The sequence below is a fragment of the Bos indicus genome, chromosome 10 (assembly GCF_029378745.1).
Source record: "Bos indicus isolate NIAB-ARS_2022 breed Sahiwal x Tharparkar chromosome 10, NIAB-ARS_B.indTharparkar_mat_pri_1.0, whole genome shotgun sequence".
Taxonomy (NCBI): Eukaryota; Metazoa; Chordata; class Mammalia; order Artiodactyla; family Bovidae; genus Bos; species Bos indicus.
The window spans coordinates 57,589,300-57,607,517 of NC_091769.1; the positions used below are offsets into that span (position 1 = coordinate 57,589,300).

The 18,218-nt window shown below is 34.8% G+C and overlaps 1 protein-coding gene across 18 annotated transcripts in view; it reads left to right on the forward strand.

Moving 5' to 3' along the window:
- ATOSA (atos homolog A) overlaps nucleotides 1-18,218 on the forward strand; it is an 85,547-nt gene that overhangs the window by 36,553 nt on the left and 30,776 nt on the right. For 9 of the 18 annotated variants that reach the window (XR_002181619.2, XM_019968815.2, XM_019968816.2 and 6 more), the window contains one exon: nucleotides 11,335-11,388. The exons of 8 other annotated variants lie outside the window; for them this stretch is intronic. Coding sequence is in view for 9 of the 10 variants with exons in the window: in XM_019968815.2 (XP_019824374.1) it covers nucleotides 11,335-11,388 (54 nt within the window). In the remaining variant the exon portion in view is untranslated. Of the gene's footprint in view, nucleotides 1-3,720; nucleotides 3,816-11,334; nucleotides 11,389-18,218 lie in introns of all 18 variants that reach the window. One more of the 18 variants, XM_070797525.1, reaches the window with a different exon arrangement.

The window sequence follows — 18,218 nt, forward strand, 5'->3', positions numbered from 1 at the left end:
TTCTGTGATCATGACTGTCAGTTTTTTGTTATTAAGTGTCTTTTCTTTTATGAAATCATGTTTTTTCTTTGTAATTTTGTTTTAATTTTAGAAGTGAAATGCAGTGTTTAAAAATCTCCAGGAGTTTTAGAAAGCTTATTTTAGCAAACTTTGGAGAGATTATTTTAATTTTTTATATTTTATTGTTTCAGATAATCTTTAATTAAGTTTATACATTATTGAAAAAAGTAAATATAAAATTGTGTGTATTGCTGTTTAACTTAATGAATTTTTTATGCCTTTTTATAAACAATATAATTATTTTAATGGCCATAGGATATTCCATCATGTTGACATAACATCACTCAAACCTTTTTCCATAGTAATTTTTGAAAATACTTTTAACTTTACTATTATAGTAGATAAAACATGGCTTTTCACTGTGATTTATATTGGTATTTCTTTGATTAAATATCCTCTCTAGAGAGATTAAACATTCTGGTCTGTGTTTACTTATGTGAATTCTTCTTTTCAAATTTGAAAATAGCAAGTTTAATTAAAATAGCATATGGAATAATTTAATATATGTAGGAACACTTTGTCAACCATATAGTATAGAAATATGTTCCCTTCTACTTTTTCTTTAAGAAATACTTTGATTTTATACATTTTAATCTGCCAGTATTTTCCTTTATATATATTTTTCTCTTTTCAAGCTAAGAAATGTCTCATTTCACTAAATAAATACATATTGAATATTTTCCCCATTAAAACTTACATGTGGAAAAAAAAAAAAAACTTAGATGTGATTCTTTTTACCTGTGAGGTCTGTATTTTCATGTATGATCTAAAGTGCTGTTTCTCAAAGTGTGTCACCTGCATCAGAGGCATAAAGCTTTCTTATTAAACATGCAGACTCCTGAGTCAGAATCTCTGGGAGTAGGACCTAGGAATATACATTTTCTGCAAACTCCTAAGATAATACTTGTTTTAGAGTCCTGTTTCTGCTGTAAGAAATTTCTGCAACTTCATGGCTTAAAACAATGCATTTAACCAATTTCTAAATCTGTAAGATGACTCAGAGACCTCATCTGGGCCAACTCTATTTCAGTTGTTAAAAACAAGTGAAAAAGAGTTGCTGAAACAAAAAAACAAGAAAATTGGTAGTAAGGCCTATATTTGATCAGTAGCATATTGGCTAGGGACCTAAATATTGAAATGGGACTAAGATATATCAAGTCTAAAAATTTTCTATGTATTTTTGGAAGATTATATAACCTTTTCTAGATTTTTTTTTTTTTGATATTTCTTTAGTCTTTCACCTGAGAGAATTTGTGAAAATAATTGAGGTAAACTATAAGAAAGTACTCCTGACTCAGAAAAATTATAATGTAAATAAAATGTGATATATTGACTTTCATGCAATTATTAATAAGATGATGAATTCTAAAAATAGAAGGCCCACGATATTAAAATCTGTATAAATTTTACATTGAGGTGGACTTTTAGATGCAGATGAGGAAAATTACTTTAGTAATTGAGTTTGGCTTGGTTTTATCATGTTGTACCTTATATCCTCAGTATTTATTTGTCTTCTAACTGGAAGTTTGTACCTTTTGACTGCTTTCATCCATTTTCCCCTTCACCCACCCCTTGCCTCTGATAACCACAATGATCTCTTTTTCTGTGAGTAAGTTAGTTTTTCTGTTTTTGAAGTACAGTTGACATCCAACATTATGTTAGTTCCTGTTGCACAGTGATTTGGTATTTCTATACCTTTCAAAATAATCACCATAATAAGTCTAGTTATGATATGTCACCCTTTCAAAGATATTGCATAGTTACCAGCTGTCTTGCTTACACTGTTCATTTTATACCCATGACCTCTTTCTTTTCTTCCCCCATCCGCTTCCACTTAGGCAACCACCTGTTTGTTCTCCTTATCTATGATTCTGTTTTGTTGTGTTTGTTTATTCGTTCATTTGTTTTTTAGATTCCATATGTGAGTGAAATTATACAGTATTTGTCTTTCTCTGTCTCATTTATTTCACTTAGCGTGATACCCTTCTAGGTCCATCCATGTTGTTGCAGTGACAGAATTTCATTCTTTTTTGTGGGTGAGTAATATTGCATTGTATAAATAAGTCATATCTTGTTTATCCATTCATGTTTTGCTGGGCATTTGGATCGCTTCCATGTTTTGGCTATTGTAATAATGGTGCAGTGAACATAGGGATGCATGTATTTTTTCCAATTGGTGTTTTTGTTTTCTTTCAATAAATACCCAGGAGTTGAATTGGTGGATGATATTTTTAATCTTTTGAGGAATTTCCATACTGTTTTCCATAGTGGCTGTACCAATTTACTTTCCTACCAGCAGTGCATGAGGGTCCCCTTTTCTCCACATCCTTGCCAACACTTGTTTTATTTGTTGTCTTTTTGACAGTAGCCATTCTGATAGGTGTGCCAAATAAGACTTTTTGCCAACTTCAAGATAATATCTGAGAGAGAAAAAGAGATATTCAAGAGTTCATAAAAAGTTGAAAGCCTCTTCCTTATATAATGGAGCTGAGATTTTAATCCATTTATTTAGTTTTTCCTCCAGGACTCCCCACAACTAGTTAAAGAAGTTTTTTTGGACCAGCTGACATAATTTTTTAATTTCAATGTAGAAAAATGAACTCCATATTTATTTTCATATTTCTTAGACTTCATGCAACTGTAAAACCAAAATAATTTTGAAAAAGCTAAATTCAGGCCATCATCAAAAAGTCTACAAAAATAAATGCTGGAGAGAATATGGAGAAAAGGGAACTCTCCTACACTGCAGGTGAGAAAGTAAATTAGTATAACCACTATGGAGAACAGTATGGAGGTTCCTTAAAAAATTAAGACAGAGCTACTGTATGATCTAGCAATCCCACTCCTGGGCATATATCTGGAGAAAACCATAATCTGAAAAGATACATGTACCCTGATGTTAATTGCAGCACTTTTTATGATAGCCAAGACATGGAAGCAACCTAAATGTCCATCAACAGAGGAATGGATAAAGAAAGAAGATGTGGTACATACACAATGGAATACCACTTAGTCATAAAAAATGAAGTGATGCCATTTTCAGCAACATAGAGATTATCATACCAAGTGAAGGAAGTCAAACAGGAGAAAGACAAATATATGATATCACTCATATATGGAATCCAGTTTTAAAAAGATACAAATGAATGTACTTACAAAACAGAAGCAGACTTAACAGATAGCAAAAACAACTTATGGTTACTAGAGGGGAAGCATAGGGGAAAGGGATAAATCAGGAGCTGGGGATGAACACATGCACACTGCTGTATATAAGATAGATAACCAACAAGAGCCTACTGTATAGCACAGGGAACTCTACCCAATATTCTGTGATAACCTAAAGAGAAAAGAATCTAAAGAATGAGTATATGTATATGTATAACTGAATCACTTTGCTGTACACTTAAAACTAACACAACATTGTAAATCAACTATACTCCAATAAAATTAAAATATTTTTAAAAAAATAATAAATGTGGATAAAATTACAGAACCACTAAACTTTGTCATTGTGATGTATTAAAAAGCTATTGGTCAAAATGTGACTATCATGCTTGGTGTTATGGGCCAAGTCCTTTTGAGTTGAACATGCCTACGATACTATGGCTTGATATTTGCTTGTCCCATTTGACTCACTGTCAACTTTTGTTGGTACCCCAGGTCACTGTTTTGTGGACTATATTAAGTCCACCTCTCTTCTTACCAGCCAAGAGCTATTCAAGTCATGCTGTTTAAACACCAGCAAAACTGTCAATGTAAGTCATAATTGTACATATGAATATAACATTGAAATAAGAAAGCAGTCCTTGATTATCATTGTCCACAATGTTCCAGACTAGGTTTATGCTTTTTTTTTTTTTTTTGAGATTTTCATTGAAAATAAATCATGTGTTAAATTTGGAGAGAGAGTTTCAGATCCTCAGAATGTCCACAGACTCCAGTCTGAGAACCAGTTCTACCCAGTTACATGTTATACATTGATACATGCAAATTCACAGCTACAACTGAAAAACATAATTCCAGTGTAAAGCAGGTCCCTTGCTTTTCTAATGTCACCTCTGCTTTCCCTATATCCTACCTTGCCTAATATCCTCATTTTCTCCCTTTACTTAGCCTCAAGTTTTCAACTAGAGCAGTGATTTTCAGTCCCTGTTGCACATTAGAATTACATAGGGAGCTTTTATGCGAATATAATATCTAGTCTTGGATGTGTTCAAGTTTTGTTTCTGTTTTTATTTTGTTTGTTTGTTTTGTCTTATACTTTGTTTTTAAAGTTTTCCAGTTTGTTCAATGTGTGCCTGGGATTCAAAACCACAAGATTCTAAAACTATTGAAAATTTCTATCAAGATATTTTGGCTTATTAAGGAGCAGTAAGGCTGTGTATTATATAATACTGCTTACTGTATGCCAGGCACTGTGTTGTTCAACACATATCATTACCTCATAAAATCAGTGATGTTATGAAATTGGTATTAGCTCCATTTTTCAGAAAGGTTAAGTTTAGAGAGACAAATTAGGTTCCCTTGGGCTGCATTATTAGCAGCAGAATGGGGATTCAGATTGTCTGTTAATCATTATCTTAACCACAACACTATAAATATTCAGTCTTATTTCACCCTTTTATTACAATATAGATTTACTTTAACCAATCCCTGTTAAATGCACACTTTGATGAAGGCATTTTTACTTTGAGTAGTTTACATATTTTGACTAAAAATGTGTAAGCATAAAGTATGAATGCAGTTCATATGAACACCTGCAGCTATAGTTCTCTTTTTTCCCTATTCCATTAAGAAGTTTGTTGGATAAATGATTTCATTTTCTAAGATTGGGTTTCTTTTCAAAAGAGGCTGAAAAGCATTCACTTAGTTAGCTCACTTTGTTTTCAAGTCTATTAAGAAATATTGCATTTGAATCACATTCTGATTAAACTTATAATTTTAGGGTTACCATATTTGGTTGATCTTAACACATTTTCTATATTTGACATCTTTGAAGTCCGAAATAAATTTGTTTCTTTCACTTTGATGGCCCACTGTAGTTAAATTGGTGGATTTTTCTGTTCATGAATGATGAAATAGTTGTATGTCTTAAAATTAATGACATCTTGGATTTGATGAATTAACAACAGTGGTTATATATGAATGACTATTCCATATATACTCTGCCTATTTTGGGAGGTAAAACAGTGTGATATATTCTCGGTATTGCGAAGATTAAATAAGATAAAATAATCATCATGGTATCTGGCACATAGTAAGAGCTTAGGAAATGTCAGCTGTTGTTATGACATTGTAAATATTAGTGTTATAACTGCATCATGGCTCCACAGTTACAGACCAGAGAAAGGTGACCGGCAGCCTTCAGTTTATAAGTGAAAGAAATTAACTGTTCTTTCAGTTATTTCCTGTAGACAGGTTCTTTTATAAACAAATCTGACTGGCACTAGATTGATATTTCCAAGACTGCTGTATATATAGAATGCTGAAAACCAGCATTATACAATATACTGTGCTGTACTGCTCATTATGGACTCTTATTCTGGCATATTCCCAAAATACAGAATTGAATATAGATATTCACTAGTCTAGTCCAGGGGAATTTTGTCCAAGAAATGCAGCACCAGAGATTACAGGTATGAGAAACAAGATTGTTGTCAGTAGACTTTGAGTATGTCAGTTTTTATAAGAGCTGTGCTTCCCTCAGTCACACAACAGTTTTTTTTTACCTGTAATACAAGTTAAATAGCAAATAATTGTTGCAGGAGTAATATTTCTCTCTTCTTTCAGTAACTCACACTTACTTTTCAGGCCCTGAACACTTTTAAGTATATCCATACCCATCAGACATTAAAGTGCTTAATATAAAACATGTTGTTGTTTAGTCACTCAGTAGTGTCCGACTCTTTGCGACCCCATGGACTGTAGCACACCAGGCTTCCCTGTCCTTCACCATCTCCCGGAGCTTCCTCAAACACATGTCCCGTGAGTCGGTGATGCCACTCAATCATCTTGTCCTCTGTCGTCCCCTTCTCCTCCTGCCTTCAGTCTTTCCCAGCATCAGGGTCTTTTCTAATGTGTCAGCTCTTCGCATCAGATGGCCAGAGTATTGGAGCTTCAGCTTCAGCATCAGTCCTTCTATATAAAACATAAATTATATTAAGTTTGTACAGAATGTCCTTTTTTTTTGGTCCTGGGAGGTAAAAACTCACCTGAGCTTTGATCATTTTCTTTCTTGCTTGTGACGTTGCTTTCAATTATTTTTTTTCTATAATTTATGTTTCCTAAAGGAAACTTCTTAAGTATAATTTTGGGATAAGTGAATAGATTATTTTCATTATTGATTTTTATTTTTTAAATCTGCAGAAAGCAAAAAGAGAATATTTTCCTGGAATTGTATAAAAGGGAAATGTTTTTTTAATTAAAAACTTTCTTTAGAAAGGACTTTTAGATTCTCAGCAAAACTATGAGCACAAAGTGCCATATCTACACTGTTACCCACACATGCACAACTTCTTCAACTATGGATACCCCATGACATGGTGGTTCATTTGTTAGTCAGTGAATCTACATTGATACATCATCATCAAAAGTCTATACGTTATTTTAGGGTTCACTCTTGCTGAATATATATATTTGCTGAATTTTATAGTTTTATTATATTTTTTCTTTACTCCTCTCTCTTGAGCTCGCCTTCTGCACCCTACTCTCCTTTATCTGATACTCTGCCCTGTGACTCTATCCACTTAACCTCCCTTTCCCTTAGTTCTTTTGTCCTTTACTCAGGGAGACTGCTGGGTTGTGTCTGCTTCTCCTCTCTCTTGGAAACTCTCTCCTTTCTTCAGCCTGGAAACTTTCTCCAGGCATTAAAGCTGAGCAGTTGTAGGACTCATCTGTTTATTTTTCTCTCAGAGATCACTGTCTTGCACTGTCTGTTGTCCAATGTCTGGAAACAGTTGTTTGTATTTTGTCGTGGTTTAGGCGTGTAGGTAAATCAAGTCCCTGTTACTCCATTTCGACTGGAAATAGCCTAATGACTACCAAAACCAAACCAGTCATGTTACCCATCCTACCAGCCTTGTGGAAGAATTCATAAAATGGGTGAATATAGAAATCAGTCATTTCTCTCCAGTATGTTCCTTGGTGGGAAGATAAGGTGAAGTCTTGCTCTCCTCCTATGTACAGAGACCCAACCCAAGTAAAGGGGAAAAGTACCTTTCTCCCCTAACACTTACCATTATCAGTATTTACATAAAGAAATTGAGTGACATGTCTCAACTTGCCCAGGACTGTCCTAATTACATCCTGCTGTCTTCTTTGTGAAAACAGTAAAATCAGATTCTGCAGTGCATGTTTTACTTTTGCAGTTGTGAGAGTTATTAAAGGTTAATTTGTTTTCAGATCTTTACATGAATTTTTTTACTTTGGCCATCAGTTATGTTGTATATAACCTCATTTCAATGAGGTTTGCTTTTGAAGGTTAAATAATTACTGAAATTTAATTTGATAATTCCTACCCTAACAAGGGGCTTCCCTTGTGGCTCAGCTGGTAAAGAATCTGCCAACAAGGCAGGAGACCTGGGTTCCATCCCTGGGTTGGGAAGATCCCCTGGAGAAGGGAAAAGCTACCCACTCTGGTATTCTGGCTTGGAGAATTCCATATATAATCCATGGGGTTGCAAAGAGTTGGACACGACTGAGCGACTTTCACTTTCACTTCACCATAGCAAGGTATGCCAAAGAATCTTTTTCTTTCTCAGAAATTTCTGAGAGAATTATTATTTTAACTTGCCTGCAGTTACTCAGTATTTGAATTTACCTCTGTTTGATATAACGTCAGTATTTACCTCCCAGTTAGGCCATGTTTTAGAACCATCATAGTTCTATAGAAGAATATAAAATTTTAATATTTTAGGTTTAAGATGAATTATAATTTTGGCATCTTATGTGTCCCTTAGAAAAATTATCTTTTGAGATCATTTGTCTAAAGCCAACAGGAAAATCATTATAAGCAATATGATTGTCAAACAAATCATCCCTACTCTTACTGTCAAATAATAAATAGTTCTACTCTTATTCAGTTTATTTTTCCTTTTATATTTCCCCCTTCTTATTTTCCTATTTGTTCTTTCCTCTTTGTCTATTCTCTATTCCTGTCCCTTTTCCTCCCCTTTTTTTCCTCTTTATTTTGATCACAATTCTTAGTTACTTATCCTTCTGTTCTTTTCTGATTATTTTCTATAAGAATTCCCTTATCTCCACAGGAATTACTGTGGCTGAATTTGTAAGGAGCCAGAAGGGGAATGTGGATGGCACTCATATATAGAGGTTTTGTGTAGTTGAGAATTCAGATTGTAAAAGAAATGATGTTTGTTGCAACAGACAATTATAGTCCTCTGGGAAGAGAGTCGCCTTGCAGAATTGTGTGAAGTACAAGCTTTACCTTCCTTGGCTTCTGATGAACTCTTTTTACTCTTCTGTGCCTAGAAAATATCTATTTGTTAACAACTGGGTAAAAATTCAATAATAAGTAGTTGCATAATTAGATTGAGATTTCTTTTTTTTTTTTAATGAACTCAGCAATTGCTTTACTAGTATAAAGAGTAGTTTCTTTTGTGTTATACCTTTAGAGCACTTTTAGTTAGAAATTATTTTGATGAAAGATGTGTAAATACTAATCATAAATGCTTTATTTCTTTGTTATGCAAACTTTTAATCTATAATATAATCATCTGAGCAGTTTAAATGACATATGCTTTTTTTAAGTTTTACTGTAGCCTATGATAGTGTTTTGGAAACTACACAGCATTGTATTTTTTTATTACTGTAGTTCATTTAATAGTTATGGTAAACAAATTCAGATTTGTAGGTAGTTGCTATTTTATATAATGTGATATTTGCAAAGGTGGGAAAAGAGATAGTACTTATTATTTGACTGTAAATAACTTAGGGAACAGAGGAACTTAGCATGGGCTGAGTTCTGAGTAAATAGTCTTGTCATACCTCACATCAAAGGAGCACCTTGTATACTTCCAGAATTCTCTTATGTTCTTTAGTTTTAGAACTAGAACTATTTGACTTTTAACTTTTAGATCCTTGTATCAAGAAGTTCATAGTGCTTTAGAAAATACTATTAACCTTAAAATATCTTAAGAATGATGGAATGAATATCTTATATTGATTTTGTTCACAATAATTAAAATTTTGTGTGTATGTTATACACACACGTATATATGAAAATTGCACAACACCAGTTGTGAGCCTGATAGAATGTCTACAAACATGAACAGCTTTAGAAAAATTTAAGAAACATTTTAGAGCATTGAAAATAATTGAAAGTCCAAATTGTCACTTAACAAATCACTAAGTCTGCTTTTCTTTAGTGCGTTTCCATTGGTTAGTTCTACTGATTGTTAACAATTGAGAATTAGTGATTAGAGAATTAACCAAGGCTTTTTCCTTTGGTTTCTGTGAGGTTCTGTGTGAGATATGTGTAAGATCAGACCCTCAAAATTACCTGCTGTCAGCATTTTAGAGAATACACTATCAAATGGCAGAAATGGCTGTCAAGTTGGAATTTAGGAAATAAATTCTCTTGAGATACTGATGATTGGGTCCCAGGAACATACTTGAAATAATCATTTTGGTTGGGTATGTGAGTGTGTTTTAACAACTCTTTGCTGAAATGTCTGTGTCAATAAGTTAAATTCTGTCTTTTAAAAAGCATAGTCAAATAAAAGTTAAAAGAGCTTCTTGTGCATTGCCTGATGTTTTGACACCTTCAGTCTGCCGTTTGTTACAGAGCTAATAATCTGAGCTCATTTGTCCTATAAAACCTGAATTCTTCAGTTTAATCTACTTTAATCAAACTTGGGCATACTTCAGTGTGTAGTCTTTGATCTACACCTGAGATCTTATTAGTTAAATATGCTTAATCATTTTTCATTATGCTTATATATTCATTGAGCATCTTCTATATACCAGGCACTGTCCTGAAAGTGAAATTCGCTCAGTCGTGTCTGACCCTTTGTGATCCCATGGACTATACAGTCCATGGAATTCTCTAGGCCAGAATACTGGAATGGGTAGCTTTTCCCTTACTCCAGGGATCTTCTGAACCCAGGGATCGAACCGAGGTCTCGCACATTGCAGGTGGATTCTTTACCAGCTGAGCCACAAGGGAAGCCCAAGAATACTGGAGTGGGTAGCCTACCCCTTCTCCAGGGGATCTTCCTGACCCAGGAATCAAACCAGGGTCTCCTGCATTGCAGATGGATTCTTTACCAACTGAGCTATCAGGGAAGCCCACTGTTCTAGACACTGGTAATAGAATGATGGCTGTGTTAGACCTGGTTCCTGCATGCCTGGATTTTATGATCTAATTAGAGACAAATAGCCATTAGAGCAGTAGGAACACCTGAAGCTTATGAGAGAATTTCCCTTTGCGTCTACTTCCCATCTGAGTTGAAATTTCACTGCAATCAGGCACTAGAAAAAAATTGGCAGATTTTCAACTTCTCCATTGGAAAATACACAGTTTGTAACAGTGTACTCCTTAGTTAAGGCTTTTAACCCCTGCTTATCTTCTGGTTTTGGTTTTCCAACTCATTTACAACTCTTCTTTTGCAGCTTTCCAAATACCAGGTTTAGTTTGGGTAGCCATTGCATATAGGAATCCTTATAGATATAATAGATATTGAGGACACAATCCTCATGTCTCAGTGCATGAGCAAAGAAACAAAGAAAATTCTGTTAGGATTGCAGCAGAGTAACCATGTAAACAGGGAAGTTCAGTGAGGATTCAAAGGGAAACAGATTGGGAATTAGACATCAAGATGTTTTACAATAAGGACTAGAATCAATGTTCAGAGGCTGGATAACCAGTACAGAATGAGCAGTAAGAATGACCTTGATACTAACAAATACATGAGGCTGACTCTCTGTTCATTATTCTTTCCTGAGCTAGAATTGGATTTGGACTAACTGGGGAGTAGAGTTTAGGTAGGCATACTAGATAAAACTTGGAAATAAGTCCTCAAATTTTTAATGTTTTATATGCATAGGAGATCTTAGTTTAAGGCGTTAGTTTACCATTATATTGCTCTATGTGTCTGAACTGTCACTTCTATGAAGTCTAATTTCTTCATCTGTAGATTAATTAAAATTCACAATGTTCCTTTGAGTTTTTAAACTGAATTATATACAAAAGCCAAGACTCTCCCCTCTCCACTCCTGCCCTACTTTTTAACTTATCCCCTGTTGTCTTGCCCACAGAAGCTGCTCATTTTTCTTTGATGATAAAGGGACCAAGCTTGGTTGTAATTAACTGTAAGTGGTTTTGAATGCACAAAACAGAACATTGAAACATTGAAAATTCTTTTAATACCAGGAATCCTTGAAGATATGTCTGTCTGAGGGGCTTTCTAGAATCTGTGCCCTGAGTAGGTAGGGTAACTTCTACTCTAAAAATGAGTCATATTTTGTGTGAAGTGAAAAATAAGAATGCACTTTCATAATTGAGAATTATTAGAAACTATTGGTAGTATAAAGTGAGCTCTTAGAGATGGTTCTCAACTGATAATGTTTGTGACCTTGGCAAATGATTTTACAAATTTAGTTTTATCATCTGTAAAGTGAGAGAAAGACCCACGTCATTGCATTTATTTTTATCTTAAGTTTAAGAAGCCATATGGTGCACTCTGTGTACCAGGCAATATTCAGAATATTTTACAAATAGCAATGCAGGTCTTTTAACTACCCTCTGAAGGTCAATAGTGTTATTATTGCCATCTAATAGATTTTTTAAAAGCTAAGACAAAGAGAGGTACAAGAGGTATAACCTGTGCAAAACCAACCAGCAAGTAGCAGAACTGTTTGCCTGATCTAAGAGTTCATGTTCTTAACTATTACTTTGTGCTACACATACACATGACTTTGTTTTTCTGATAGAACCTCAGAATGTTAATTGCCTTAATCATAATCTTGAATTTTGGTGGTTGCTGTATAATGTATATGTACAGCAGAAATATTTGGTTGAATTTAAGCAAACTATACACAAGTCTAGAAAGTTGTTTTTAAAAGTCAGTCTGTGATAAGTTTGTTTACAGATCACTTGCCTTTTTCAGAATAGAATGCTGAGGATCAGTTTAAGCTTTGTTCTTGGCTAACAAAAACAAAGCATATTTTTGTATTTGAAGGTACTCTTCTTCTAGTGAAAATATTTATGTCACTAGTATTAATAAAATAATACTGTACATATAAAGTTGCTTTCATTTATAGCCACAGCCTCTCTTTTTTGCACTTGTCATTAAAGTTAACTTTCTCCTTTATTTTCTTCTTAAAGATTTCTCATAGTGTATAAATCAAATTGCACTAGGAATGAAAAAACCTAGATCCTGGTGTGCAGCGGTATACATACAAGTTTGATAAAAAGGAAGTTAATGTCTTTTTACCTTTGTTCATTTGAAAGTAAGGTAGATTAGCTACATAATTTCTAAGATCTTTTACAATTCTAACTTAAAACAGAAACACTCAACACATACCTATGAGATTGGAGCATGTAAATGAGAAACCAAGAATATTTCAGAGTACTTAGAACCTCATTCATTAGGAAATTAACATCAACAGAATATTAAGTATATTTTTATAAGGAAATAGATGGGTTACTATAACTCTGGAAGTACTTGCAGTTTGGGAGAAGGTTGGCTCAAGTTAGCAGTACAGACTGTATATGGAACAGAGTGAAATATACACAGGTGGAGGTGAAATTTATGACCTTAGGATTGTGTGCCAGTACCCTGAAGTAACCATTCATGGCGTAATGGCTTACATAAGTTCTGGGGAAGAGTACCAAGTAAGTGAAAGATCAGTGTGGAAATGAGTTAGGAAAGGACTCTTGTAGGAAAAATGGTCAGGAAAGTTCTTCAGAAAACTTGAGGCATATTTAATAGGTAAAAGAGAAAAGGTGGTAGTACAAGGTGAGAAATGAGTAGAGCTTGGTATAGACAGTAGTTTGGATAGAACAGGGTTACACGTAGGTAGCAGTAAAAGAAGAGATTAAGAACCAGAGCTGGAGCCTTAAGCGGACTCACCTCAGTTTATAACTTCTGGAGGCAGTGTTCTTATCAGAATCTGGCAGTGCACAACCAGAGTAGCTGGCTCTGTATGGTGGCCCAGGCCCTAGTGTCAGGCTTAAGCATTTATACTGGGTTTAATAGACAGTTAAGGAGCCAGTAAAACAAACAAAAAACAAACAGAAAAATGTTGAGCTGAGAGGAATGTGGTGGAATGGCTTTTCAGGAAGATTAATCTGCATCAGTGTGCAAGACAAATAAGGGCCTGGAGTCCTAGACCATAACTAGGAGATTGGTGTAAATAATAAGAATCTAACTTGGTAACTGTTTTGAGGTTGGTTAAAAAGGAAGGTTTAATTTCAAGAGACATTTGAAGAACAAATTAGTAAAATTCAGTTACTGGATTTTAGGCCCTGAAGAGGGAGAATCTCCTGCCCCTGTATCCAAGACTTAGAAGGGAACTTCTTTTATTCTCTTTTGGCATTTGGAGACAATTTTGTATGAGAAAGGATTCTACATGTGTAGTACTTATATTGTGATACATGAGTCGTCACTGTGTTAAGTGAGGACTAAGAAAGTAGGCTTTTGTGTTTATCATCTGTACCCTTCAGAATAATTGACAATATATGCCACATCTATCTAATCTTCCATCATCACCATCTCTTGAGATCACTGTTGTCCAAGTCACCAATGACTTCCTTAATGTCAAATCCAGTGGTCATTTCTTTGTTTATGTTTTATTAGACCTCACTACTGTTTGAGACAGTTGACCACACCCTCCATGAAACATTTTTTTTTTCCTGGAACTTCCATTATACCATACTTGACATATACCAGCTCCTTTTGCTTGTTCATCATCTTCCACCAGATCTCTACTTGTTCGAGTGTCTCAGGCCTTTGTCATGAATTCTCACTATGTGCTTCTGGGTGACTCTTCACTCTAAATGCTGTCTAAGTGCCAGTGTTTCCCAAAACTATCTCTAACCCTGGGAAAAAACCAACCTCCTAACTAGTATACCTACTCTGATTCTTTTTCCCTTATTTTGTTATTAACATATCTGTCAGGGCGATCATTTTAAAATGTAAATCAGATCATGTCATTTCTCTAGTTAAAACCATCCAACAACTTCCCACTATGTTTAGGATAAAATCTAATTTCCTTTCCCTAGCTTCAAAATCCTGTATGATGTAGTCGCTGACCACCATTCTTTTTTTTTTAATTGGAGGATAATTACTTTACATTATTGTGATGGTTTTTGCCATACATCGACATGAATCAGCCACTGGTGTACATGTGTCCCCCATCCTGAACCTCCCTCCCACCTCTCTCCCCACCCCATCCCTCTGGGTTGTCCTAGAGCACTGGCTTTGAGTGCCCTACTTCATGCATCAAACTTGCTCTGCCCTGATCACCATTCTGAACTATAATTCTTACCACTTTTCCTCTCTGCTACTGCCATTCCATCCTTACTCACCTTCTTTTAGTTCCTGGGACATTATTGCTTCATTCCTACCTTAGACCCTTTGCTCAGAGTGCTCTTTCTCCCAGTTTTTTAATGGTTTTTTCCTTGTTCTGACCTTGGCTTAAATGTTATCTGCTGAGAAAAGCCATCCCTCAACAGTCAGTATAAAGCATTCACATAATTCCTCTCAGTTTTTGCAATTATAGTATTGCAGTTAACACCATCTTCATACCTACATACTGGCTATATCAACTGAGCCCAATTCTCTAAGCATAACCTCTTCTCCTAAATCTTAACACCCTTTCTCAGATTCATCCATATGTTTTTCATATTATCAATATAAGGTACTAGTTCTTACCTAATTATTTTTAAAAGATTGCTTTTAAAGAGAAAAAAAGAAAGAAAACAAAGCAGAAAAGTATTTGAAACTTCTAAGTTCTAATTTCAACACCAGAACTAGTATGCCATTATCTATGTCTGTTGTTACAAATTCCTCTACTAAGTAACCACACTATTAATGTGATTTACTTAGCAGGGGTTTTACAAAACAATAACTAATTAATTAATGTATATGACACTATGTAATTCTTTTATTTGCATATTATTTTCAGCTAATAGGTTTTATCTTTTGTCTAATGCCAATCAGAGACTAGAAATTTATTTAAAATTTAGTTTGTGTGTTTGCTTTATAGGAATCTACACATGTGTGCATATGTAATCCCACAAAGACATGATCATAACATTCTTTCTTTTGAGAGTTGTGTTTTCACTTATGTTGTGGATAATCTTTTTTTGTCAAAAGTAGGTCTATATCATTATTTTAGGTAAAACTTTACCACAGTGCCTTTTTAACCAGGGCCGTTTTTTGGACATTTAGATTGATTACATTTTTTGACTGATATAAACACTTTAATAAATACCCTTCGACATTCAATTCTGTTACTTGTTCTGTTATTTCTTTGGAATAAATTCATGGGAGAATCTTTATTCATATTACCAGATTGTTCACTATACGTTTGAAAGGACGTGATTTTTAGAGAAACTTTCTTTTTAGCAGTCCCCCAGGTGTTCTCATGCTTCATATTATTCCATATAGGAGGGGTGTGAAATCTACTACCTTGGCAGACTTTAGAAGTAAACTTAACAGCATAGACAGCAGCCCAGTGATAGGAAGGACATTCTTCTTCCATTTCCTTTGGACAGAGCCTTGAAGTATTCTAGATTTCTCTTAAATCAAGGATTCAGATACCACCATTAAGTGTTTATGATAAGTTCTGGTTCAGAGGGACTCCAGTTAGATCCTCCCAAGAAGGAAATGGTGGTTCTGGCCTGTCCCCTGGGCTTTTTATGAAGTACTTAAGAGTAGAGATTCATAGACACTCAAGGTTGAAAGAACCAATGGATGTCTAATTCAGCTACCACTTGACAGCTAAATCCCTTCAGCTACACCTGGGCAATTATTTATCCGTCTGTTGGTGAGCATCCTTAGTGATGAAGAGTTTATTTCCCAGGTTAGCCTGTTTCACCTGTGGATCATTCTGATTGTTTAAGATTTTCCCAATGGGAAAATTATTTTCTTTGTTGGAGAGAACAGATGAAGAACTTTAAGATGGCTGAACTCCAGAACTAGAAGAGAGCGCCACTAAAAGGGAGCCAGTCTGGTCACAGCTTCTAGTCAGGCTGTGGTGTAAGCAGTATCCTCACTGAGGTCTTCGGGGGAGAGGGATTCGAGAACTATGTTTTAATTGATTGACTTCTATTCTCTAATGATCTGTCATTGATAGCCTGTGAAAATTTATAACAACCTTTCTGTTCAAAGTTATGTTTTAAATCAATTTATCTCTTTAAAAAAAAAAAAGGCTAGTCGGTAAGCCTTTGCAGCCCATGTTTGTCTACATTTGAAACGTTTTGTTTTTATAAAAGTAAATTGTTTACAGAGACCCCCAAAATTATACCTTATTCTGGGATAATCTACGTCCTTAAGGTAGCAATTCATATCTAATGAATTTTCTTTAATATGTCATAAAATTTCCCAGTTCATTAGTCATATTCTTTACTACAGTAAACTCTATTGTATGGCAGAGGTTTTAGAAATTGAAATTATTAAAATTTTAATAATGCAACTTTTCTAATGACTATTGTTTAGTATTATCATTTGTTAAAATTCAGATACCCATAAGTTTTTACTGACAAGTTGCTAAAGGCTGTCATCATGTTGTCACATGCATTTAGCTAGTATTTTATGTGTTTCATGATACCATTGTTAGTCCATATTATTCCCTGCAGTATTTTTTGTAATAGTTACATAGATAACTAATAGGTAACTACTGTCATCTCTAATCTTTGTTTGGCATTTTTCATATAGATATTTTATACCCTGGCTAAATTCAGTAAGCCTTCCAAAGGGTTGCAGATTCCAGTCATGGTTTGGAGTATTTTTAGTTTGCTATTTGAGGAGGTAATGACCAAAACAACCAATTTCAGTCAAATATTAAATTATTCAAAAATGCTTTTTTCTAGCAGTTTGGTTTTTATAACTTTAAACTTAATAATTCTAGTATGTGAGTAAGTCATATCCTACTAGGCTTGTTTTTTGTTGTTGTTGTTTGTCTTATAGTAGGTCCTTACTGATTATCTATTTTAAATACAGCAGTGTATGCATGTTAATCCAAAACTCCCAATCTGTGCCTCTCCCCCCCACCTTCCTCCTTGGAAACCATAAATCATTCTCTAAGTCTTTGAGTCTGTTTCTGTTTTGTAAATAAGTTCATTTGTATTATTTTTTTGGATTTCATATATAAGTGATGTCATATGATATTTGCCTTTCTCTATCTGACTTACTTCAGTTCAGTTCAGTTCAGTCACTCAGTCGTGTCCGACTCTTTGCGACCCCATGAATCGCAGCACTCCAGGCCTCCCTGTCCATCACCAACTCCTGGAGTTCATTCAGACTCATGTCCATCGAGTCGGTGATGCCATCCAGCTATCTCATCCTCTGTCGTCCCCTTCTCCTCCTGCCCCCAATTCCTCCTAGCAGCAGAGTCTTTTCCAATGAGTCAGCTCTTTGCATGAGGTGGCCAAAGTACTGGAGTTTCAGCTTTAGAGTCATTCCTTCCAAAGAACACCCAGGGCTGATCTCCTTTAGAATGGACTGGTTGGATCTCCTTGCAGCCCAAGGGACTCTCAAGAGTCTTCTCCAACACCACAGTTCAAAAGCATCAATTCTTCAGCACTCAGCTTTCTTCACAGTACAACTCTCACATCCATACACGACCACTGGAAAAACCATAGCCTTGACTAGACGGACCTTTGTTGGCAAAGTAATGTCTCTGCTTTTGAATATGCTATCTAGGTTGGTCATAACTTTTCTTCCAAGGAGTAAGCGTCGGCTGCAGTCACCATCTGCAGTGATTTTGGAGCCCAAAAAAATAAAGTCTGACAGTTACTTAACTTAGTATCAAAATCTCTAGGTCCATTCATTTTGCCACAAGTGGCATTATTTAATTTTTTTTTAGACTGAGTAATATTCCATTGTGTATATGCACCACATCTTCTTTATCCATTTGGAAGATGAATTATAATTTAAAAAATAGTATCACATATATATGAGACATTACTTAGG